Source organism: Stigmatopora argus, chromosome 6 (assembly GCF_051989625.1).
Source record: "Stigmatopora argus isolate UIUO_Sarg chromosome 6, RoL_Sarg_1.0, whole genome shotgun sequence".
Taxonomy (NCBI): Eukaryota; Metazoa; Chordata; class Actinopteri; order Syngnathiformes; family Syngnathidae; genus Stigmatopora; species Stigmatopora argus.
In genome coordinates this window covers 3,121,128-3,146,815 of record NC_135392.1, presented here as the reverse complement: position 1 = coordinate 3,146,815, position 25,688 = coordinate 3,121,128, and the positions used below count along the sequence as shown (strand labels likewise).

Below are 25,688 nucleotides of genomic sequence, written 5' to 3'. Positions count from 1 at the left end.
AAAATATTTTGACGTCTTTGAGTGAAATTCAAGAAAAATAAACCGTATTTTGCATGAAACGAAAAAAAAACTCAGTTGTGCCTGCCATTGCTCGCTCAGGGCGCCGCCATCTTACCTAGGGATGACAAACTAGGCTACTACGGACACACTTCCTGGTTGTACTGCTCACCTGACTTCCTTTTTGAATTTGTCTACGTGCAGGCAACATCCTTTAGGAATATACAATCCAGCAATCGATTTTTACAGTACCTCAGAAATACCACGTGCGATAATTTTTCTTAAGATTTGCCCTTCAAAGTAACACATTTGTACTCCCTATTAAAACCATGAATATGGAGGTGAAATTTATGAATCAGGGGGCGGCTTATACGAGAGAAATTGTAAAATTCAACAATTTGAAGGCAATTTTAAGGGTACGGCTTATACACAGAGGTGGCTAATAAGCGAGAAAACACGTTATTTTAATCAAGCCGGTCATTACAAAGACTACAATTACATTATTACTTTTCTCTTTCAAAAACGTCGTATTGAGGAAAACACATGAGCATATGCTTTCATAAATATTCAACAGTTTTACGATTCTTGGCAATCACCCATTTTTGAGCTGCTCATGAATCCCTTAACATGCACCACACTGTATAATTATTGTCAAAGAAAAAGCAACTTTTGTGATTTTGATTGCTAGGGAAGAAATTCTAAGACCTGATCTGATTGCTGGTGTGTACAGAACACACACACACACACACATACACACGCGTACCAGTGTTCTCACCGCGCCCTTTAACTGAAAAGATAATATTGTTCCTGGGCTGCACCCGGCGAGTTAAGATCTGTGTGTTTTTGTTTGAGCAGACGCTCCTGAGTTGATCGAAAATTTTGCTGCTTAATTTATTTGTTCTGTCCCGGCTTGTGCTCGCTGAGTTTATAATGTCGTGTAAAGGCTGGGGTTGCCCAGGGAACCGTCCCGAGCCACCTTGATTTGCGATTTCAATAATCCCCAGTTGGCTAGTAATGGAATGGAGACGGAGAGAGTTTTTGTTTTTGATCGGATTCTATCGTAGGGGCCACATTTTGACCATTTTCAAAACGTTTTCCGATTCTTAATGGTGCTGTATTTTGGTAATAAAATGGAATCGTCCTAATACAGCAATATACCTTGAGATACAAGCTTAATGCGGTCCAGGACTGAGCTCGTATGTCAAGTTACTCGTATCTCAAATCATTTTTTTCCCATAGAAATGAACTAAATACAAATTAATCCGTTCCCACCCCCTGAAAATACACCAAAAACAAGATATTACAATGAAGAAACATCTTTATATTTGTTCTAATTCACTATCTACTCACAAAGTAACAAATAGCTATCTAGTGGTTATGATCTTTAATACTAAAATGTGACATTATTCAGTACAGACGCTATCGTCTTAAGATAAACTATATCATAACATAAACTTTAAATTGAACTGAAGATTACAATACACACACTTAAAATAATTTTCCTCGTATCTCAAATTTCTTGTATGTTGGAACACTCGTATCTCAATGCATTACTGTATTTGGAGTCTTGATTTCGGTACATTTTCTTACACAAAAAAAGAGTTTCAGATTCAAAAGCTAAGAAAAGCGGGCCGCGTTAACGTCGATTTCATGTGGGCCGGACCATTTTAGATATAATATTTAGATTTATTTTTTTATATAAATGGATTAAAAGAACTGGATTAAAAGCCCTGAATATTCAGTTTTTTATAGATCTAAAACAATATTTATTTTAGCTTTTTTAAAATATATTTTTAGATTTTACAAAATGATTTTTTAAACTAAAAACACAGAAAAAATGATTAAAAAATTACAATTATTGATTTAAAAGGGGGAAAATCAGGAAATTTAATATACATCTATACTCTTCATTTGAATTTGATCCTAAAACAGAAAGTCGGCACTCATGATTTACTTTCCCGGGCCACACAAAATGATACGGCGGGCCAGATTTGGCCCCCGGGCCGCCACTTTGACACTTGTGCTTTAAACAATCCTGCATTTAAGTCCATCGGGAATGTGTAAGAATAATCGAGTCTATTTGTTTTTCAAACGCATTAGCAACTCCTATTAATTCTAAGTGGAATTTTCAACTGCTATTTGACTGCTGACGACACCCGCTAAGCTCTCAAAGGATGTTCTGCTTTCTGTTTTTTTTTGTTGCTAAGCGTCCACGCCGCAGGAAATCGAAGCAAAAAAAGCCAACAATTTAAAAAAGCTCTCCGCCAATCCCTACTGGGACGCCCCATGCTGCGCTTTCCGACACCCAGCCGCCTAATTGTTGCGCCTTATGCAGTTGTCAAATAGCATTAAAGTGCATACCTGGTTGGTCGGTGAGGGTTGACCCTTCTTTTGTCCGCCTCCGTCACGGGGTCAAATGGGTGTTCTCAGCTATGGACCGTGCGGTATTATGTTGACCGCGTGGGGCAGATGGGCTTCTGCCAGTGACCCATTAGTGGTCCGTGGTGGGATAACTTCACAGATGCCGGAGACCTCCGCCCTCTATTAGCTGGCCATTGGGGACCAAGAGTGCTCTTATATGCACAGTAAAAACCTCAGGGTGACCTTTGGGCTTGACACCCAATACAGAGCCGAGCTTATTAAAGGATACAGGCTGAGCTGAGCTGAGTGCCGCATTCAACAATAGCCACTAACTGAATTCATCTAATGCGTCAAAGTGGCGGCCCGGGGGCCAAATCTGGCCCGCCGCATCATTTTGTGTGGCCCGGGAAAGTAAATCATGAGTGCCAACTTTCTGTTTTGAGTTGCTAATATGTTCGTATTTTTGCGGGACAATATTTCCTTTAAATCGTTGGGCACATTGTCCAACAAGATATTTTTAGCGGTTCGCCATTTACTACGTTAGTCTGGACAGTGGAAGATATTGCAAATACTGTATCGTATTTTTCTCTGCAGTATATTAGAAAAAAAATGCAATTTGTCATTTCAAAGTGGTTTCTAGTTGCTAACCAATCAAAGACATAGTGCACATGTGTCAAAGTGGTGGCCCGGGGGCCAAATCTGGCCCGTCACATCATTTTGTGTGGCCCGGGAAAGTAAATCATGAGTGCCGACTTTCTGTTTTAGGATCAAATTAAAATGATAGATATAGATGTATATTACATTTCCTGATTTTTCCCCTTTTAAATCAATAATTGTCATTTTTTAATCAGTTTTTCTGTGTTTTTAGTTCAAAAATCATTTTGTAAAATCTAAAAATATATTTAAAAAAGCTAAAATAAATATTGTTTTAAAAACTGAATATTCAGGGCTTTTAATCCATTTATTAAAAAAATCTAAATATTATATCTAAAATGGTCTGGCCCACATAAACTCAAGTTGTATATTTTCACATGTATTGTTCATTAAGAATCTTTCAGTGTTTTCATACATTTTTTAGAATGCGGAAGGAAACTGGAACATATAAAGAAAATAGAATAGATTTGAACACTGAAAAAAAAATCTAAATTCTACTATGAAAGTGTGTGCACTTTTTTACTTGACATGCAGAAATTATTAATAATTAATGCCATTTGTTTCATAAGTTTCTTGCATTTTCATCATAAACGGGAAGTAGAAATGAGAGTATGTATCATCGTTGCAGGAAAATATCACAATGTAGTATTTTGCCACGTATATGAATCATAACTGTACCCATTTACGTCACATGGTGTTAAGTATTGCTTAAAATGAAATATGACGGTACAATAATGGAGTTTTGATGGGGTTTTTCTTCAAATTCTTCCAAACCAAACTCATCCAAGCATACTTCAATTTGTCAAGTTGGAATAGAAAAGGGTCTTCCCCAAACTCTTCCCACACATTTGGGATTCATGAAGAATTAATATTCAGAGGGGGAACTAATGATTTTCCTCAACCACTCATTGATTTATTTCTATTATTTATGTATTTTTGATTTCTTTGCTAGGCCTTGTCTTTTGGCTTTTTGACCAAGATTTAACTCATGACTCAGTTTACGTCAATGAAGATTTTATCCAAAGTTTTTAGCCCCAACAAATTGTGAAAAAATAGTCACGTTGCTTGCGTTACATCGAGAAAAATAAAGCATTGGTATGTTCCAATGGATTTTTTTTGCCATTTTCTAATTGTCCTTTTGACACCGTGGATGAAACGACGAGTTGGAGGACAATTAGAGTACCCATTACCGTTTTTTTCTCGCATATAAGCCGCATTTGTGACTAAAAAAATGATGACTGAAACGAGGGTACGGCTTATATGCGCACAAATTAGACTTGACATGCACGAAACAGCAAGGTGACAAAGACCAAATGCCATAACGCAAGACAATGCGGCTGATACGGTCATTTATTTCAAGAAAAGCTAAACAGATAAAACGCTAAACAAAATTTATTTTGATGTCTATGAATGAAATTCATGAAAAAAACATTTTGCATAAAACGGGAAAAAACTCACTTACTTGCCATTGCTCGCTCAGGGCGCCGCCATCTTACCTAGGGATGACAAACTAGACCGTTACGGAAACACTTCCTAGTTGTACTGCTCACATGACTTCCTTTTTGAATTTGTCTACGTGCAGGCAACACCCTTTCGCAATGTGCAATCCAGAAATTGATTTATACAGTATCTCAGAAATACCACGTGCAATGATTTTTCAAAAAAAAATCCCTTCAAAGTAACACATTTGTAATCCCTATTAAAACCATGAATATGTAGGCTAAAATTGTGAATCAGGGGGCGTCTTATACGAGAGAAATTGACAAATTCAACGATTTTAAGGCTATTTGTCAGGGACCAATACCACCCAGGTCACAACCTGTTCCAGCTGCTCCCCTCTGGCAGATGCTACAGGTCTCACAAAGTATGGACAAATAGACTTAAGGACAGTTTTTTTCCCACAGCCATCAGGACTCTGAACTTGAGCTAGCACGACACACAATCCATTCTGTGCAATAACTTCCGGGGTGCAATAACAATGTGCAATATCTTAGAAATGTGTGCAATATTTCAGATTCTGTGCAATATTTTAGAATTCTGTGCAATATTTTAGAATTCACCTAGCCGGGATGTGACTTTTTATACTTTTATACTACTATTTATGTTTTTTTTTAACTGGGAAAACACACTTTGAAAAGCTTGGAGTAGCACCACCAATTTCGTTATACGCAGCTGTGCTGTGTATGATGACACTAAAGGCTTTTGATTGATTGATTGATTTAAGGGTACGGCTTATACACGGAGTAGGCTTATATGCGAGAAAATACGGTAAGCATTGCCATACTTCAATGAACTTGTTTGGTATTTTTTAGAAACTGTCCTTTTGACAACGTGGATGAAAAGACGGGTTGAAGGACAATTAGTGTATTTACCGCTTCATCACCGCGTACATTCCACGTCACCCCCCGTTTCTCCCATCTGCAGGATTCCGGGCGCTAAAAAAAATAGAATGAAAGAAAGAGGAAATAAAAGGTGCGTTATCTCACCCTGCTGGTATGCAGACGGGCTGTAAATGATAAAATCAGGCAAGCCGAAGTGGAGAGGAAGCCCAAAGTCGTAAATCAAAACATGAACTGAGTCAAGAAAGATGGCGATTTTGGAATTTGTTTTTTTGGCAAAAGTTTTGCCACAACATTCTTAAAGATCTTATACTAGCCCAAGGATTTTTTTCCCCAACGAAATCCGACCCAGGACTGATGATTGATGTTCAAATACGTCTTTACCGCATTCGTCACTCATCGGCAATAGATACAGAAATGATATTTTGTAAATAAGGGAGGAATTTCACATCTGTTTCTGTGAGAATCTTTACAGAAAATTGCTTCCTCGAACCGTGTAATGGTTCGTTTTGACCTGGTGTAGATTTTTTGGTGGTTTACCACATCATTACGGTAAATATTTGTATCAAAAACACCATCAATATCAAAGAACTAAATGAAAAAATAGGTTTCAAACGGTCAAAACTCTTATTTTACGTGAGCCAAACGGTCAACTGTGATCGCAATCAGCGTTTTTGTGCATCTAGGCACACAGCATTGTTATTTTTCCACCTGTCATGTCATGGCTAAAACCGTAAAGTCTGTAGTCTCTAAACCACAGGTGTCAAAGTGGCGGCCCGGGGGCCAAATCTGGCCCACCGCATCATTTTGTGAGGCCCGAGTAAGTAAATCATGAGTGCCAACTTTCTGTTTTAGGATCAAATTCAGATGAAGATCATAGATGTATATTATATTTCCTGATTTTCCCCTTTTTAAATCAATAATTGCAATTTTTATCCATTTTTTTCTTTTGGTGTTTTTAGGTCAAAAAGCATTTTGTAAAATCGAAAAATAAATATATAGAAATATTTTCGGTTTTCCACTTTAATATTGAACATATTTTTTTAAAAAAAATCCATTTGAAATGAAAAACAAATGGTTATTAGATGTTTTCCCTTATTAAGAAAAAAAAGTTCAAATAAACAGTTTTATATCTATAAAAAAACTGAATATTTAGGGCTTTTCATCCAGTTCTTATAATCCAATAAAAAATAATATCTAAAAATTATATCTAAAATGGTCCGGCCCACATGAAATCGAGTTGATGTTATTGCGGCCCGCGAACAAACCCGAGTTTGACACCCTTTCTCAAAACCATTTGTGAAGTTGTGATTGAAAAACGACCGCTGGGACTTTTGTCAACGCCGAGTGGCTGTTTTTCGTCCCTGGCGGTTCTTGCGTCAACACTCGGGGTCTAATGGTCTAGCTAAATTTACCTCCTAATCGCCCACCATTTCATTTGCCGCTAGCTAGCAACACACTTGACGGACGGGAGGAACCAAAATAAATGAGAAATGGATTTATTGACGTCTTTGTTCTGCTCGAGAAAGACTTCATCAGTTTCTGAGGACTGGAATCTAGGAATACCAAATCAGAGGGCGTGTCGCGCTAGTGTGTGCGTTAGCGCTCGCTAGGGAGTTTGCGTCTTGAGTGCAAGGTCAGGGGTTCACCGGGATTTTCACTCTTTCAAAACCATTTCGCTTTTATTATGCAGACTTCTCCGTAATCCGCTTCATTGTGATTCGTCTACGTTCCCGAATCTAAGACGACACGCGGATGCAAAATGGTTAGATGCAGCGAAAACCCGTGTTTTCTCCTTTAAATTGAAAATAGAACTATTTATGACCTTTGAAGCGCTAGCTCATCAAAGGTATCATCATGACCACCCTGCTTTTTCTCCTGACCCGCAGATAATCCAGATTATGTGCGAGGGAGAGTGAGGATGAGCTTTCAGAACGGTGCACTTTAACCTTTGACGGACGGGCAGCTGTCCTTTGGCCGCGGGTGTTGAGGGAAGGGTGTAAAGTCTTTGGTCGTGGCGCGTTGGTATTCTGCACGACGCTATGGTGCGATTAAGGTTGGCGGTGTACGACGATCCGGACATGACATTTCTCAGTTAGCAACGTAGCGGAAGAATGGAATACACTTAGCTAACAGTTACGTTTGTAGCCGTGAGCAATTGACCAATCGGTAATGATTGGAAGAACAATCAACTGTTATTGTGATTTTTTTTTAATAATGTTAGGGAAATTGTTGACCTGTTGCCTGTCCAGATTGTCTTACATTTAGATATATTTTAAATAAGAAACGTGTAAATATTCTTTTTTTCAAGCTTGTATTAAGGTTAAAATTGTTCAAATCCAAAAAGGGTCGGATAAATCATTTTTTTTCGCAATAATGTTTTAAATAAGGACAAATCAACAATATTTTCATTTTTTTAATGGTGTGTATTTAAAACATTTTCATTCTAAAAAAAAAGGAAACCCAGAATTATTACAAAATACAAAATTGATGCAAACCAATAAGTCGTCAATGGTATTTTGAGTTTTTTTTTTCTTCTTTTATTCATTTGAAAAATATTATAAATTTAAAAAGCGGGTTAAAAAACTGATACTTTCTTCATTCAAAACAACCTGCCAAAAAGTTTCATTGGCATGAAACATAATCCCTTCACACATCTTATGCAACATTTTGACCATTTCAAACTTTTTCCTTATGTCCTCATCGTGTTTCTGAGTCATGCTTCCTGCAAAACAGCCCAACGACATGAACGCTTACATAACAAATTTCCTTAAACAACGACATTTGTGCCTACCAAGTCATCAAAAAGACACTTTCTAATCATGCTCTCCAAGATTACACACTCTCCAGTCACTTCCCCTCTACACCGAATCCCCATTCCACCCTTTCTGTCTCCCTTTACCCACAAAAATAACGAATTTCGTAGTTTCACATCCAACACCAAAGAAACCCGACGACCTCCCCTCTACCTGAAGTGCGCGTAATCTCCTGCCGCATTCCCTTGAGCTTTTAATGAGCCTTTTCTGTCATCTGAAACAGCAGATCCAGAATTATTGTCATCTCTACTTGACCGCTCTGGAAGTCACTTTGCTTCCTGAATCAGAAAAGTCTATTTCTTGACACACACACACACACACACACATTCGCACAGATCGGTAGAGGAGCGTGAAGAGCATCTGTGCGACAGCATCCGGAAGCCAAGAGATAAGGCCTAATCTGCTAGCAATTATTTCTGCCCGACAGGCGCAGGTACGAACGCAAGCACGCACGCGAGTCAATAGTCTCGACCCCGACCGGGGTGGCAAGCGGGGGTGGGGATTACGAGTCGGACGCCAAGCCGTCTCCGATAGCCAAAGTCAACTCCCAAAACGATAGGTCGACAATGCAAAGGTCAACCGTCCGTCCGTCTGTTTTCCATAGGGTTTGTTTTCTTAGGACAAAGGACACGGACAATGGACAGTGGAATTTAGCCCGTGAGTGGGGAAACTTAAAAATAATAGATCAACCTTATTTATTTGTGTCCATTTAGTCATGTTGACTACTTATCTATGTTCACTACTACTAATTTATCTTGACTACTTATCTATGTTCACTACTACTTATTTATCTTGACTACTTATCTATGTTCACTACTACTTATTTATCTTGACTACTTATTTATTGAATTTTTTTATTTATGATTATTATTTTGGGATTATTTATTTATGATTATTTTTGTAGTATTCATTTATGATTATTATATTTTATCTTATTTAATTATAATTATTATTTCTGGATTATTTATTTAGGATTATTATTTGGGGATTATTGATTTAGGATTATTATTTGGGGATTATTGATTTAGGATTATTATTTGGGGATTATTGATTTAGGATTATTATTTGGGGATTATTGATTTAGGATTATTATTTGGGGATTATTGATTTAGGATTATTATTTGGGGATTATTGATTTAGGATTATTATTTGGGGATTATTGATTTAGGATTATTATTTGGGGATTATTGATTTAGGATTATTATTTGGGGATTATTGATTTAGGATTATTATTTGGGGATTATTGATTTAGGATTATTATTTGGGGATTATTGATTTAGGATTATTATTTGGGGATTATTTGTTTATGATTAGATTACCTTGTGGACTTTCTGTGTGTGGCTCCAGTTTTTTAGCTAGGTCTACAATGTCTTGTCTGTCATGCTACTGCAACCAAGAAATTTCCCAAATACGGGATGAAATAAAATTCTAATCTAATCTAATAATCTAAAAATTCTTTTTTTTTCTTTTTTTCATGTATTGCTTGTTTAAAAAGCTATACCAGTATAACATACCAAACGTGAGCCATTCTCAGCTCATTTGCGTGCACGCTCGGCTGCAAACAAGCCAAAGCACGGTGTGGCCACGCCCCTACATCAAGCAACATGCCGCAGATGCCTGGACAAGTATGTCAGATTATTTATTTTTTTTCCCCCCAAAATCCCTTTTCATCTTTCAGCAAAGACTTGATTTGCGAGGCTGTTAGCGTCGTGACAAGAAGCACTCGGAATGTCAACGTGCTGCAACTTTCCTCCGGCCACTAATACGTCTTTTAGCCAAAAAAATACAATAAAATAATCTTAACCAGAGGGAAAAAACTTGACAGACATCCAGCAGGTGGACCACACCGCAGAAAAATCCCGTTGCGGTTCTATCGAACACAAATTATAACCACCAAGGGCCCTAAAACTGCAGACAAACATGACCAAAAAAAGAAAAATGCATTTGGCTTCAATTTGTCTGGTAATAATGACCAAGTCCTCCCTTTCTTTGGAAACATGGTAATCCGCAACAGACGTTGTGGTTTTCATAGACACACACTGTCATTGTTGAATTTAGCAGCGGGTTTTCGATTGAGCCTTCTAACACAATATCAAAGCCGCATTGTGATTTTGCTAACGTTTTCCAGGCGTTTTCCAATGCCGGCATTGATGGATGAGCGACGAAAGAATACACGGATAAAGGCGGGGAGCTGTTGTCATACCGCCGCTGTTATCTGACGACGCTACATGCGCTATTTCTGTTAAGGCACGTCTGCGCTTTGCAAAGGCGTTTCGTGTCTCGGGTCCACCGATTCCAACGGCGACGTTAATGTCCTTTTATTGAGTCATTAGATTGCACTTCGGTGTGCCAAGAATCTTGAGTTTGAGTGTGATTTATTTAATCAAGGACAGCACATGTTAATCAACATATTTATATTCATGGTAATGGACATTTGTATTTAAATGCGTTAGATTGTAGCCGAGGGATAATTTCCATCTTTAGTCCCTTGTGTAGGTTGAAGATAAACAATGACACATACTAGACACACACACAGTTTTAGACAGCGTTGTGATGGCAATGTTGTTGGTCTAACAGCCAGGCTTTAAAATGATTGGCCAAGAGGTTTACATATGTTAATTGGTTATTGAGTTCCAGGTATGAAGAGAGAAGGTGCTTTGGGTAATTAGCACTCTTTTTGAAGGGAACTACACAGTCACCTCTAGAGCCAGCCCTTGTTGATGTGTTGGATTTTTTTTTTTTACTGGATCATTCCGTTCTTTTAAGGGAATTTGTTGGTCACTTCCTATAAATGGTTGTCTTTTCCTGTTGATTTTGGAATATTTATGGGTCACAGCGTTGATTTTGGGTCACATACAGGTCTTTATTGAATGGTTTTTGTGCACTTTCTGGCGATTTTGGTTTTATTCAGGCCACTTTCTGATAGTATCAGTAATTAAGGATTTTTTTTATACAGTGGTACCTCCACATGCAAGTGTCCTGACATGCGAGTAAAATTTCGGGCAGATATTTAGCTTGAGATACGAGACAAATTTTGATATATGAGCATACAGCGGATGCAAGAGGCTGCTCATAAGAACATCATGGCCACTGTCTTTCCCGTCGCAACTCCCTCGTGTAATGTCTCTACGAGCACTGGGCGGAGCTTTGCATTTTTTCAGTGTTTTTTTTCCCGTTAGTCAGTGCGAATGGCGGAGCGATCGCTAATACGAGCGGAGTATATACTACTTTTTGTTGGCAAGTGGTCATGCGTTATCCTATTGGGAGGACATTTGTGTGCATCATTTTGGGAATATTTTGAAGGGAATACAAAAGCAAACAACCCTCAATAGATTGCATCAGAAAGTCAGGGTGGAGGCGGGGCAAATAGAGCCAACCCGGGAGAAGAAAGGTATCAAAATGTCAAACAAAATTAGAATTAAGTTTAGTGTAAGGTTAGATTAAATTTATTTTTAATGTGTCTGCATCGTAATCCAAGTTCATTTAAATTTATTTATGTTATGTTACGAGCGCGTTGCCGTGCAAAAAGTACGGGATGGAGATTTCTCCTGAGTAGCATTATTAGGTGCCTTCCATTTACGCCAGCGTCCCCAGACAATATAAGCATTTTGCGGTTTATATAGTTGAGTACAAATGAAGACGGGTGGTGAAATGTGGCTTGTGAACATGTGCAAACACGAGTTTTTTTTTGTTTTCTTCGAACCCCAGGCAGTCCTGCTTCTGTACCAAACATGAAGCTATCAGAAATATGCAGACCTCCATGAGCATCAGATGTCCATTATTGCTTTTCGTGTGATTACCCATCAAACACAACCGGCAAAAACATCATTAGCGCAACACGCCAGATGGGCTTTTGGTCGGGATAACCGAAACAGTGCTGTCCAAACTGTATATGATTTGCAGATTGCAATTGGATGCTGAAATTTGGATTGATTTATTTGGAGAAATGATGTCATTGTTTGAATGGAGATTCAACAATGTTTTATGGCTTGAGTCTTTAATGAAAAAAATCCAGTCGATTTCAGAATGTTTCCTTCTTGTGGCATTGGTTATTTTAGTCATTCATTCAATTGTCAGGGGTGCTGGAGCGTATCCCAACCAACTATAGCTCAGCAGGCGGGGGACACCCTGAATTTGTTGCTAGCCGAATCGCAGGGGCGTCCATTCTTGAACATAGTAAATTAATGTTTTGGAAACGTGTCAGATTGCAATAGTGTATGAAAAGCAGATTGTATTAATGGCACATCCACCAATGGGAGTTTGGCAATAGTCCACATCTTTTCTGTTTTTGTGCTCTGATTCCCAGGAACGATGTTAAAGTGAGTGCTTAGCCAAAGCCAAAGCTTTGCGTAATAGAAAAGTAATGCTTTGGAACCATCTCGTAAGAATCGTCAGCAATTATAAACCTTTAGGGGAGGTCTATTAAGTTGGAATTGGACCAGAGAACCTCCAGTGTAAATCTAGTCTATTGTATTGCTCCTATCGGTCAGGTTTTGAAACCAATAACTGAACTTGTGTGCAGACCAAAGACAAGACCATCTCGATGGAAACTCTGTCTTTGTGAGAAACCGAACCAACCGCGACTTTAGGTCCTGAACAGATGTTGGTGAAGCACCCACAGGTTCAGAGACGGTTGAGTTAGTCACCATAAACATCTTTCGCGGGATCGTTTAGCACCAATCCGTTCCCCCTTCGCACCCCTTGCTGTGTGCAGATGTGATCAGTTCAAGGTGTCATGGCATGTGAGAGATTGGTTCATTTTTAGCTAGCATCCAGTTGCGCAGAAGAACGTTCTCCCAGCAGAAGCCCAGAAGTCTTCTGGCACCGGATTCGCTATTTGAACAAATCCCGTTGCAAGTGGAAACTAACAAGTCCGATTTTTTTTTTTTACTCCAAGTAAATCAGGCAGATGTTCTGGCGTCTCCCAGGCAAGGAGACTTGTATTTAAATCTTGGGGATCTTATTCCTCGTGAGCGAGCCAGGGAACAGCAGGGGTGTTTGCCTGCTCCCACAGAACAGGAACAGGAGAAAGTCCTCTGGTTTTCTCTGCAAATATACGCTGGGCTTTGTCGAGCTTTACTTTCCTAAGAAGCCTTAAATGAAAGCAAGAGATCGGGCTGTGTTCCTTCAACCACGCAATCATTCCCTGAAAGCCTCCCACCTGCCAAGGAGGGCCGGCCGGATGTTGCAACGTTATATGTGATGTGATTAGAGACGTTAGGGAGTGAGAAGGTCTCTACGGCGAGAGAATTTGCAAGCTGAAGATTGCGATCAGCCGTTCCCGTCATTCGGCGATAGAGGTGAAACGCCACGGAGAAAAGCCAGGATCACGTGTCCGATCTGGCTTTTGTAAAGTTAACTAGTCCAAGACTCCCGTCAAGGGTGGCCAAGACTGGATGTAGTGTGAAAAGTCCGGAGAGGACTTAATGAGTTGTGTTGAGTTGATTAGACGCCATCTCCACTGATTATTGTCGGGTTTTAGTCTTGAAATGTACCCTTTTATTGACCCATGTCCAATCCAGGGTGTAGCCTGAAGTCATTTGGGCTAAAGTCAGCTCCCCGCGACCTAGAACGGGATAAGCGACATACGGTAGAAAGCCCCTTTAAGACATGTACTGAAGTCCTATAATCTTCTGGTATTTACCCGGGTCAGACTAGTGTGCGAACTCAATGTGCTAGCTCAGTTCTCTTGGACATTACCCGGAAATTTGCCGCCTTGCACTAGGCGTAGATCCGTAACATTCCCAGGAGTGCTTTTGAGTGTAATGGCGCGGAAGGATGTACGATTGCTTGTAGAATGTGTCGTCTGGTTTCTTAGAAATGAATGTGTCGGATCGGTAAAATGAGTTAATTTTTAATCAACGTGATATTAAAACTGTACAGTTATGTCGTCATGTTGCAATGGCACGCTATCTGTCTATACAGCGGTACCTCAAGTTACGAGCTTAATTCGTTCCGGGACTTAGCTCGTATGTCGATTTTCTCGTAACTCAAACGAACGTTTCCCATTGAAAATGAACTAAAAACAAATTAATTCTTTACAACTCTCAGAAAAAACACCAAAAACAGAATATTGGATTGGAAAAAATGTTTTATTTGTTCTAATTCGCCATCTATTAACAAAGTAACACATAACTAGTGCTTTAATATTACTAAAATTAGACGGATTTTGAAGGGGGAGAGAGAGATGTACAGAGACGGGGGGGGTGCTTTTTGCACGGCAACGCTTTCGTAACATAACATATACAAATTTAAATGAATTTAGATTACGATGCAGACACACTCAAAAATAAGTTTCATCAAACCTAACACTAAACTTATTACTAATTTTGTTTGACATTTTGATACTTTTCTTCTCCCGGGTTGGGTCTATTTGCCCCGCCTTCACCCTAACTTTCAGATGCAACCTATCGAGGGTTGTTTGCTTTTGTCTTCCCTTCAAAATATTCCCAAAATGATGCACACAAATGTCTTCACAATAGTATAACGCACGACCACTTGCCAACGAGAAGTAGTATATACTCCTCTCGTATTAGCGATCGCTCCGCCATTCGCACTGTCTAACGGGAAAAAGAACACTGAAAAAATTAAACGCTCTGCCCAGTGCTTGCAGAGACATTACAAAGAGGGAGTTGCGACCAGAGCGACATTACACGAGGGAGTTGCGACCAGAAAGAGAGTGGCCATGATGTTCTTATGAGCAGCCTCTCGCATCCGCTGTCTGCTCGTATATCATAATTTATCTCGTATCTCAAGATAAATATCTGTCCGAAATTTTACTCGTATCTCGAATTGCTCGTATGTCGGGCCACTCGTATGTCGAGGTACCACTGTATTTGAAAGCGACTGAAGTGTAATCAATATCCACCATCTTAGAATGATTTGAGTTAAAATAAGCAGTTTATTTACGTATTTTTAACAACCGTTTCAAAAGGACTGTATTGTGTAAAAAAAAAACTTCGGTTTTTGTGTGGGTTCTCTGCCTCGTTACTATTGTATTGTACTGTATATGGCTATGTGGCATTATTATATGCGTTTGTTTCTGTGTGGGTGGTTCGGAGTGGTAAAGACGAGAGGACAAATTTGGGAATTTGGCGCCACAACGGACGGCCGACACACCATCCCATGCGACCGCGTCTGTGATTTGTGTTTGCCAATTTTACGCTATGTTTTTCTACCACCGCAGTCTCGGACAAAAGCATTTATTTTCCTTCTCTCTTTTTTTGACAGAGTTAAAGTCGACCGGCACCGCTCACCACTTCTCCTTCTTGCTAAACTCCAGCGACTATCGAATTCTTCGCATGGACGAAGACCACGACCGCATGTATGTGGGCAGCAAAGATTACATCCTGTCTCTGGATCTGCACGACATCAACAAGGAGCCACTCATTGTAAGGATTGTCATGCCACGGCTAAAGAATTTTGGAGGGATTGGTTGGATTCTGTAAATCAGCCGGTTGATTTGTCTTTCTTTTCTTTTTAAAGATCCATTGGCCCGTCGTCCCTCAGAGGAAGTCTGAATGTGTCCTGTCGGGAAAAGACACCAATGTGAGTTGTATAAATCTAGTAATATGCACTTTTCACGACATACCGTAGACCACATGTCAGACTCGGGTTGGTTCGTGGGCCGCGTTAACGTCAACTTGATTTCACGTGGGCCGGACCATTTTAGATATAATATTTAGATTTTTTTATGAATGGATTAAAAGCCCTGAATATTCAGTTTTTATAGATCTAAAACAATGTTTATTTTAGCTTTATTTCTATATTTTTAGATTTGACAAAATAATTTTAGAACTAAAAACACAGAAAAAATGATTAAAAAATTACAATTATTGATTTAAAAGGGGGGAAAAACCAGGAAATTTGATACACATCTATACTCTTCATTTTAATTTGATCCTAAAACAGAAAGTCGGCACTCATGATTTACTTTCCCGGGCCGCACAAAATGATGCGTCGGGCCAGATTTTCAGTGTCAATGACGATGATTGACATCCAATCCTGCGCGTCCAATCATTCTTTTGCTGTGAATTTGAATGAGTTTATCCTAAATAGATTAGATAACTTTATTCATCCCGTATTCGGGAAATTACGTTGTCACAGTAGCAAGAGGGTGAGAATACAGACACAGCAAAAGACATTTTAGACATAAATAAATAAGTAATAAATAAGTTAATAAATAAATAACAAGGGTGTTGCTGTCTTTAGTTTGATTCATTTTAAAACCCTTCATCAAAGGCAACTTTTTATTCACATTTTCCACAGGTATGTTGTAATAATTGCCTTTTTGGGCGACCACTTGTGTTCACATCTAATCCAAATTTCACTCGTAAACACAGAAAATCCTATTTTAACATGTTTAAATGACAACTAGTCCCCATTAAATCTTATTAGATCAGGTTACAATTTATTTTTGCTGCAGGTTCTTTGGATAAAATCCCGCTGCAACCTAACTCAGTCCTGCGCAGGAAGCCAATACACGATCTTGTAATCATTTCACATTTTCCGGCCCAAGTAACAAGCCAAAAAATAAAAAAAAAATAAAAAATAGGAAGAGAGTCTCGCCTCTAGTCGCTTCCAGACTTCTCTCAAGTGTTAAAATAATCCACACATGCAAACACGCCGGCAGTAATCCCACCCCCGTGTCTCCAGTATGGCTTGCAAGCTAATCATCGAAAGGCATACAAAAAGCAGACCCATTCGCTTTTGAGGTACACCCACACATTTCAAGGGAAGGACGACGGGGGTGCCGAGGTAGAGAGCGCAAGCTGCTGTTTATCCAACTGGAATGTTCATTTGTGCATGTTCGCTGACCCGTCGCGTCTCTCTCCGCCTCCGGCCTGGCGGCTCGGTATCGGCCTCGTACGAGTAGTCGGCGTACGCCAGTTTGAAATTTCATGGGTAAACAAAAGAAATGACGTCGAGCCGTGGGTGATAACGCTTGCCTTCAATCTTCACCTGCTCTTTGGAGGGCAGACAGATGATGACAATTCAGAAGCAATTCGCAGGGGATGTTAGTGCAGGCAGGAGGTCAAAGGCAATCATCCCTTTTCTATTTTCGCGGCTGGGGGGCGGGGGTCCACAACTGGACATACACACACACACATACACAAGCTTTACCACACACACAGGCAGTCTGTTTTGTTGCTAAGGACTGCCAAAAATAGCTCATGCCTCTGTCCTGTCCCCTCTGTCGTCCCTGCAAACAGAAATCTGTTGTTTTGCGTCTTAAATTGTTTTTTGTTTTTCGTTGTTTTTGGGAGGTTGGCTCGGTGGGAGAGTGGTTAGTGTGTCGGCCTCGCAGTTTTGGGGTCGTGGGTTTGATCCTAGGAGGTCCACACTGTGTGGAATTTGAATATTCTGCCCGGGCTGGCATGGGTTTTCTCCAGGGAGTCAGGTTTCCTCACATATTCCCAAAACATACAAGGTTGAACACTCAAATTGATTGATTAGCTTGATTGGTTGTCCGCTCCAGCACCCCTGTGACCCTTGTGATTCATATCACAATACACTAGGACAGGGGTGTCAGACTCTGGTTGGTTGGCGGGCAGCGTTAACGTCAACTCGATTTCATGTGGGCCGGACCATTTTAGATATAATATTTAGATTTTTTAATATAAATGGATTAAAGAACTGGAATTAAAAGCCCTGAATATTCAGTTTTTTATAGATCTAAAACAATGTTTATTTTAGCTTTTTTTAAATATATTTTTAGATTTTACAACATGATTTTTGAACTAAAAACACAGTAAAAATGGATTAAAAAATTACAATTATTGATTTAAAAGGGGGAAAACATCAGGAAATTTAATATACATTTATACTCTTTATTTTAATTTGATCCTAAAACAGAAAGTCGGCACTCATGATTTACTTTCCCGGGCCACACAAAATGATGCGACAGGCCAGATTTCGCCCCCGGGCCACCACTTTGACACATGTGCACTAGGAATTAAATATTTACTACAACTGAACAGAACCGTATTTTCACGACTATAAGGCGCACTGCATTATAAGGCGCACCCTCAATGAATGACACATTTTAATTTTTTTTCCATATATAAAGCACACTGGATTATAAGGCGCCCTGTCTATTTTGGAGGAAATTTAAGACTTAAGTGCGCCTTATAGTCGTTAAAATGTATTGCACCGTACTTGATTTTATAGACAAATTAAAGCCATTTTAATCCAAACTTGATTGAACATCCAATAACGCCGACTCTCCCGCTCCAAATGGATTGGCCGCCAACCCCGAAATTAAGGAATAAAATGTTCGTACATGAACCCAAAAATTGCAAACGTATCCCTGAAACAAACTCCGACACCAAACCGTCATCAGCGCCATTTTCTTTGCAGGTGGAAATACATTTAAGAATGTTATGGTGACCATCATTAGAACTGAAGTCATAATTACTCCCATTTCGGAGTGCCAGTGCGTAGAAGTAGCAGAATCATTTCTCTCCGCACTGCCGCTCGCTGTGGCCAAAATTGTTTCAGGACAATGAATCGGGTTTCCCCTCGGTCCCGCCCCTCGACGCTACTCGCACGCTGCGCCATTCTGCTCTTTGGATTTCCTCTGACAGCAGCGAGTGTTCTGGGCCCGAGCCCCGAACAGAGCTGCCAAACAAGCCAAGAGCGGAAATTATGGATGTCATGGCACGAGCCTTATTAACCATCAGTGGGGTGCAATGTATGATGCCAACGTTTTTTTACTTCATTCAAGATCTTTTAATATACCGTATTGTCTTGCAGATATGCCATATTTGTCGCTAAAAAATGATGGCTGAATCGAGGGTATGGCTTATATGCGCATAAATTACACTTTAAATGCACGAAACTGCAAGGTGACAAAAACAAAACGCCATAACGCAAGACAATGTGGCCGATATGGTCATTTATTTCAAAACAGATAAAACGCAAAAAAATCTATTTGACGTCAATTTATACAATATCTCAGAAATACCACGTGCAATGATTTTCCCCTTTTTTTTTTAACCGAAAATAATTACAGGCAACCCAACCAACCACAGCTATCCCAATTTTACCATAAATTTCCCGTATTGTTTGAGATTTGCTCCATTTGATGACGATTCTGTCCTCCTTTAGGGTGAATGCGGGAACTTCATCCGTCTGATCGAGCCGTGGAACCGCACTCACCTTTACGTCTGCGGAACGGGGGCGTACAACCCCATCTGCACGTACGTGGACCGTGGACGCAGGTCGCAGGTAACCGAGGACTCCTCGGAGACTTCACCTTTACCCTACTCCCCCTTTTTTAAGAGCCGCATCTGTCAATCTCAGGTCGCCGAGGCCGCCCTTCTCTTCCACTGTCACGCTTTGGTTTCATCTGTTCTACATTTTTCCGTCATTTTTTCTTGCTCACTTGCATCACAACCAAAATTCCACCGTCCTTTTCGGTGGTCAGCAAGTGTCCATTTTAATATGTTTAAAGGGACATTGTTTTTAATGGGTTGTATACAATAAGTTGCATTCAATTATATATTTTTGGATTTTTTTGGGCCTGTTTCTGAGCCTTATTTATTACAGGGAAACTGTCAAAATATATTCTATATGTCAAAGTAGTGTCTTGAAATACAAGGTCCTTATTTATTTTGAGATACAAGCAGAAGAAGCACCTGCTTTGGCGAGGCTTTATTGCGCGTGTTTTGGTCATCTATTTGTGTAAGGAGAAATTCTTACGAAAATGACATTTGTAAATGATGTCGAAAGGCGACCAATTAGCCACGCGTTTAGGGACATCATGTAAAAACGATGATTCATATATCAACTCTGCTTTCAGCTTTAGTAAATAAACGATTGAATTTACACACTTGGAGAAGGTGGAGAAATTCAATCACTCGTCATTAGGAGCCGACACCCGTTTCTGGCCACCTTAAAAAATGTCATTTCTCTACGATGCACGGTTTGGACAAACGTAGCGTGAGAATCTTAACATAACTACATGCTTTACAGGTATTATAGCAAAACTGTCGATTTTTGCCTTCATTTACAAGCGTTTGACTCTAAGTCACATTAATTTGACGATCTATCAATATAACTCGCAAATAAATGAATAAATCTTAAACAATGCTATCTAATTGTTAGCATCCCATGACAGCTAGCATAAAATTGTACTACCGACGGTGTCTACATCCTCTGCCTATGTTTCTCTGAACTCTTGTGACCAAAATGGTTCCTTTGCATTGAAATTTTTTTCAAAACGTGACATATTTTCCCCCAAAATGTATCACCTGACTCTTCATTCTCCATACGAAGTGTCAATTTCACTCGTCACATCGCTTTGACAGAACGCACAGCAAATGTCTTCCCCGTAATCCCCTCATCCACCTGTTTATACAGAAAAGACCGGGTAGGTCCGTCTTTCTGTCTGGCCAAGAGCCCCCCGAAAAGCCATCACTACCGATGGAGCCTCTCATCCATCATCGCCATTCGTGGCTCCGCCCCCTCCTGGGGCGCCGTGACCGACAGCGAGCTGGACGCAGCTGCCGGGCTCGCGCCTGCCTGTTTAGTGTCACCCTTCCAATCGGGCGGAGGGGTTCACGTTTCAACGTAAAGGTCACTCGGCCTGCTTTCATTCAGCATTTTACTTCTTAACGAAGACAGATGAGTCCTTTTTTTTAACTGTATAGTAATCACCAATACGCCGATACCGTAATACCACGCCACTTCGCGGATCGACTATTGCGGATTCCCCAAATATCGATGAAAAGTTTATAGTGAAGGAAGAATAATTCAGACATGATAAGGGAAAGAAGGCAAGTCACAATTGGAAAGTTTTTCCCTGGCCACTAGGGGGCGGGTGTCTAACTTCAATGGTTAAATAAAAACAATAATATTAAATGAACACAATAAAAACAATGTTCCCACATTGCCGTTATCCACCAGGACTTGGAACCTATTAACCGCGATAAATGAAGTATTATAGTATATCGGGATAATATATATCGTATTTTCTCGCATATACGCCGTATTTGTTGCAAAATAAATGATGACTAAATCAAGGGTATAGCTTATATGCGCATAAATTAGACTTAACATGCACAAAACTGCAAGGTGACAAAGACCAAACGCCATAATGCAAGACAATGCGGCCGATACGGTGATTTATTTCAAAATAGGGAAAAGATAAACAGATAAAACGCTTAACAAAATTCATTTGGACATCTATGAATGAAATTCAGGAAAAAAATTAACTATCTTGCATAAAACGATCGATCATTAAAATATCAGCTTTGATACCTGTGTAATGTGTATCTCATGCTATTATTGCACCCAGAGACTTGGTGAAAACTAGACTGCTATTGACACACTTCCTGGTTGTACTGCTCACATGACTTCCTTTTTGAATTTGTCTACGTGCAGGCAACACTCTTTCGGAATGTGCAATCCACCAATCGATTTACACGGTATCTCAGAAATACCACATCCGATAATTTGTCTTAAGATTTTCCCTTCAAAGTAACATATTTGTCCTCCCTATTAAAACCATGAATACGTAGATGAAAATTGTGAATCAGGGAGCGTCTTACACGAGAGAAATTGTCAAATTCAACGATTTTAAGGCAATTTTAAGGGTGCGGCTTATACGTGGATGCGGCTTATATGCGAGAAAATACGGTAACTTTAGTTTATAACTAAACTCCTACCAAGAATAGACATATTAGCACTTTGGCCTGCTGACTCTCTTTTCCTTTTTCCAAAGTCTGACTTTTTTTCCCCCCCTCCGTTCCCACGTTTTGTCCGTCTTCCCTCACCGCTCTTCTGTTTGTGTCATTATCGTCCAGCGGACAAATCCGGCTTTGTTCCAGCCTGTCACGTGTCAGTAACGAGGCGGCCAAATGTGCCATGTCTGTGTTTTAGGGCTCCTACTACCTCCAGGCCCCCAAATCTGGAGGGAGAACCAATCGGGCAGCAGACCAGAGTGCCGCGTCAGAGCTTTTGGAGGCCAAGGTGGGCTTTGAGATGGGGGGTTAGAGGGGGGTCCGGGTTAGGGTGCAGCCCTTTGGAAAGAAGCAAATTGGGAATCTGGTGCCCAGCTGCAGAGCTCGGGGCTCGGGATGACATTTTTCTTAGGGTGCAAACCAGAAAAAAATTAAATGACAGAAGGATGCGCTTTCCAAAATAAATGCTACAGGATATTTGTCATAAAAAAATAAACAAGTATCTAATATACCTCTAAATTGAATGGGTTTAACTTGTAGAATTTTGCGTCGTACTAGCAAACAGTCCAAATATTATGGCTATAAATGTGTATTATATGTTATTTTTATATGATATATAATACACATATATTATATATAATACACTTATATGATAATGTGTATTATAGGATATTTTTGGTCGTGATAAAAATAATCATGACTTCAAACTGCTATTGTATTGATTTTACAGGCATTTCAAATGGATGGACATTTGTTGATTGACATTTATGAATTGTATTTTCTAAAAAATATATATATATCTTGTAATATGACTAAAAATAATGCTAATGGTGCAAAAAAATTAAAATCTGATTTTGTGAAAATTATTTTAAATGCAATATTGTAAGCAAACGATAGCAAATAATAAGAGAAAATTCATAATACGATATATTAAATAATCATTTCATATGCAATGAGCTAATCTTAACAAGTCAATGATTAAAATTGAAATTCCCGCATTTCCTGATTTTTATTTTTTTATTTTTTTTGGCAGTTCATTTTAACATTGATCAAATCGCCATAGCAACGCTGCATCACATAATGCTGACAAACCTGCTAAAAATGCTCCAATTGCATTTCATGGCTCCTTTTTAGTCAAAATGAGGGTTTTTTTCCACTTTTATTAACCTCCCTTTTTTGTTCGCTTGGGCCACAGGTCACAAACCCGCATTTTTCCCACCCGTTGTTGACACAGATGTTAAAAAATATGCTTTTCTCCCTGTCAAAATAACAAGTTCTCTTTTGAGCCGCTAACATCACAGGCCGATTTTTTTTTTTTTGGAAGGCTCTCCCAATTTCTCGTCTCGGCCGCCGCCTTCATCTCGCCGATTAAAAACCGCCTTTGTGTGCTTTTTGTTGCCCTCGGCAAATCCAGTCGGGGGTCGCGCCGAAGCATTCTTAAGTCCACGTTGTTTGCTTAGATATGAACGTTGTTTTTGAAAAGTCGCGGCCTTTTAAAAGCAACTTCAAGGTGGAACAATTCGAGATGCGTTCTCCAAACAGCGTCAATCTGTTGGCGAGAAATGAGGAGATAATGAATGATTTTTTTTTCTTATTCCCTCGACAGGAATATATTTTCCGCCTGGAGCCGGGCAAAGTGGATTCTGGGAAGGGAAAGTGTCCTTTTGACCCCAAATTGAACAGCGTCTCTGCTTTGATCAGTAAGTGAATGTTTTGGCTGCATTTTTAAAAAAAAAATATTTTTATGGGAGCCATTCTACTGAAGATGAAGGGATTTTTTTTTCGAGAATGTCAGTTCATGTATTTTCTATAATTTAACATAACTCGTCCTTGAAAAATATATTATTGTTTAATTAACATGGTCAACCGTCATACCTGTTTTTTTTCATATTTTACTGTGTCAATATTAGATTTTTTTTCTATATTTGGAGTATGTTTCACCAAAAATGACAAATTACAAACGTTCAAAAGCTCCTACTTTAAATGGATTAGATGTTTTCTAGTGATAAATGTATTTAAATTCACAGCAAAAGGGTGATTGGATGATTATCATCCTATTGGCTAAGGAAACGTGCTCTTTTTTAGAGTGGTGTGCAAAAATGGCGGCCATCTTGGTCGAAAAGTATATTTTGAATAGCGTTAGCATGTTAAATCTCACTACTCGCCAATACCATAGATATCATTTTTTAGCTGTATCGGTAGCCGTACCGATAATTTTACGTAAATACTGGATTTTTTTTTCATTTTTTTTTTTGAAAAAATACACATTTTTTTAGCTAGAAAACTTGACATCGTAAAAATATATGTTTTTTCACCCATAAATGCGTTTAAAAAGATCGACTGACTTTTTTTCCAATTTTTTTTAGAAAAACACATTTTTTCTAGAAGACATGACATCGTAAAAATAATTTTAAAATAATGTTTCACCCATGAATACGTTTAAAAAGATCGGCAGTGCTAGATGTCCAATCCAATTGACATCACTACTATCGCATTAAATACATTGAAACACCTTCACAATCTAATAAGATGAAAAGATAAATGTGTTTTGATTGGCTTGGAAGCCTCAAATGCAAACAGATGGCGAAATATCTAGTCGCTAACATGAGCTCCAATTGTGTCAATCTTTTGTCAGTGTGATGTGTGCTCGGTGGGTGGTCTGCTCGTTGGCCTACAGGTGGTCAGACGTGACCTTTTGCCCTCTGTGTGTTCTCACTTGTAAATGATGCGAGCTAAACTGGAGAAAACATTGGAATTCCCATGTTCTTTTCACAAGGGAAAAAACATGGCAGCGGCAAATAAAATTTGTACAGTAATCCCTCGATTATCGCGGCTTCACTACCTCGCGGTTTTATTTTTTGGTCGAATTTTTTTTGTTAATTATATATATATATTTGTAAGTTCGTAAAAATGTGAAAATCCACGCTGAAACTCGCAAGTGGAAGCCACTCCCCTGTCCGCCGCTTGCTACTAGAACTCAGCACTGAATACGAAAAATATTTATATAGGTGTATATATATATATATATATTTTAATTTATACTTGTTATTGTTTTTTTTAAGTTAATAAAAATGTGAAAATCCACGCTGAAATTCGCAAGCGGCAGCCACTCCCCTGTGCACTGAAGTAAATAAAAAATGTTTTTTAAAGTTCTTAAGAATGTAAAAATCCATGCTAAAGTCATTTTATTTATTTTTTTATTCATTTATTTTTTATTTATTAAAAAAAAAAAGTAAATCTATTTTGTATTTATTTTTCATTTATATTTTATTTTAATTATATTTATTTTTATTTGATTTTAATTGTATTTATTTTTTATGTATATTTTATTTTTATTTTATTTATTTTTTATTTATTTTTTAAATAGGGGTGAGCCTACTTTGCGGTTTTTCGTTTATTGCGGCCATGTCTGGTCTACAATAACCGCGATAATCGAGGGATTTCTGTATATTCTTTCAACAACAAAAAACAAAAAAAATACCAAACTTTGTCTTATACTTACTTAAAAAAGGGTCAATTCCACGCACACCCTGATAGGCTGCTTAAAGCCGTCCATCAAATTTTATTACCCACCCCCTCCTTCTAAACCCAGCTGATTGCAATTGATTCTCTGCATGTTCCAAATTCCAATGATTACCCTCATGGGGGTGATAGAGTCATACCTTATACGCAATGTGTCGCCAGGTCGACGAGGTTGACCCGAAACAGCTCATCATATAATTTGGCTCAAGCCTCAAGTTTTTTTTTAAGGGAAATCAGCACCATCACGCACGGCGGAGATTTTGGAACGCCATTACGGGGATGATTTAAACAGACTGTGACACGACTTTTGAGCG

General features: G+C 39.0%; 1 protein-coding gene across 3 annotated transcripts in view; it reads left to right on the top strand.

The window, feature by feature from the left end:
• LOC144075178 (semaphorin-3F-like) overlaps positions 1-25,688 on the top strand; it is a 91,881-nt gene that overhangs the window by 50,173 nt on the left and 16,020 nt on the right. For all 3 annotated transcript variants that reach the window (XM_077601986.1, XM_077601987.1, XM_077601984.1), the window contains 5 exons: positions 15,398-15,558; positions 15,653-15,715; positions 19,277-19,396; positions 22,052-22,141; positions 23,459-23,552. In XM_077601986.1, coding sequence (XP_077458112.1) covers positions 15,398-15,558; positions 15,653-15,715; positions 19,277-19,396; positions 22,052-22,141; positions 23,459-23,552 — 528 coding nt within the window. The remainder of the gene's footprint in view (positions 1-15,397; positions 15,559-15,652; positions 15,716-19,276; positions 19,397-22,051; positions 22,142-23,458; positions 23,553-25,688) is intronic.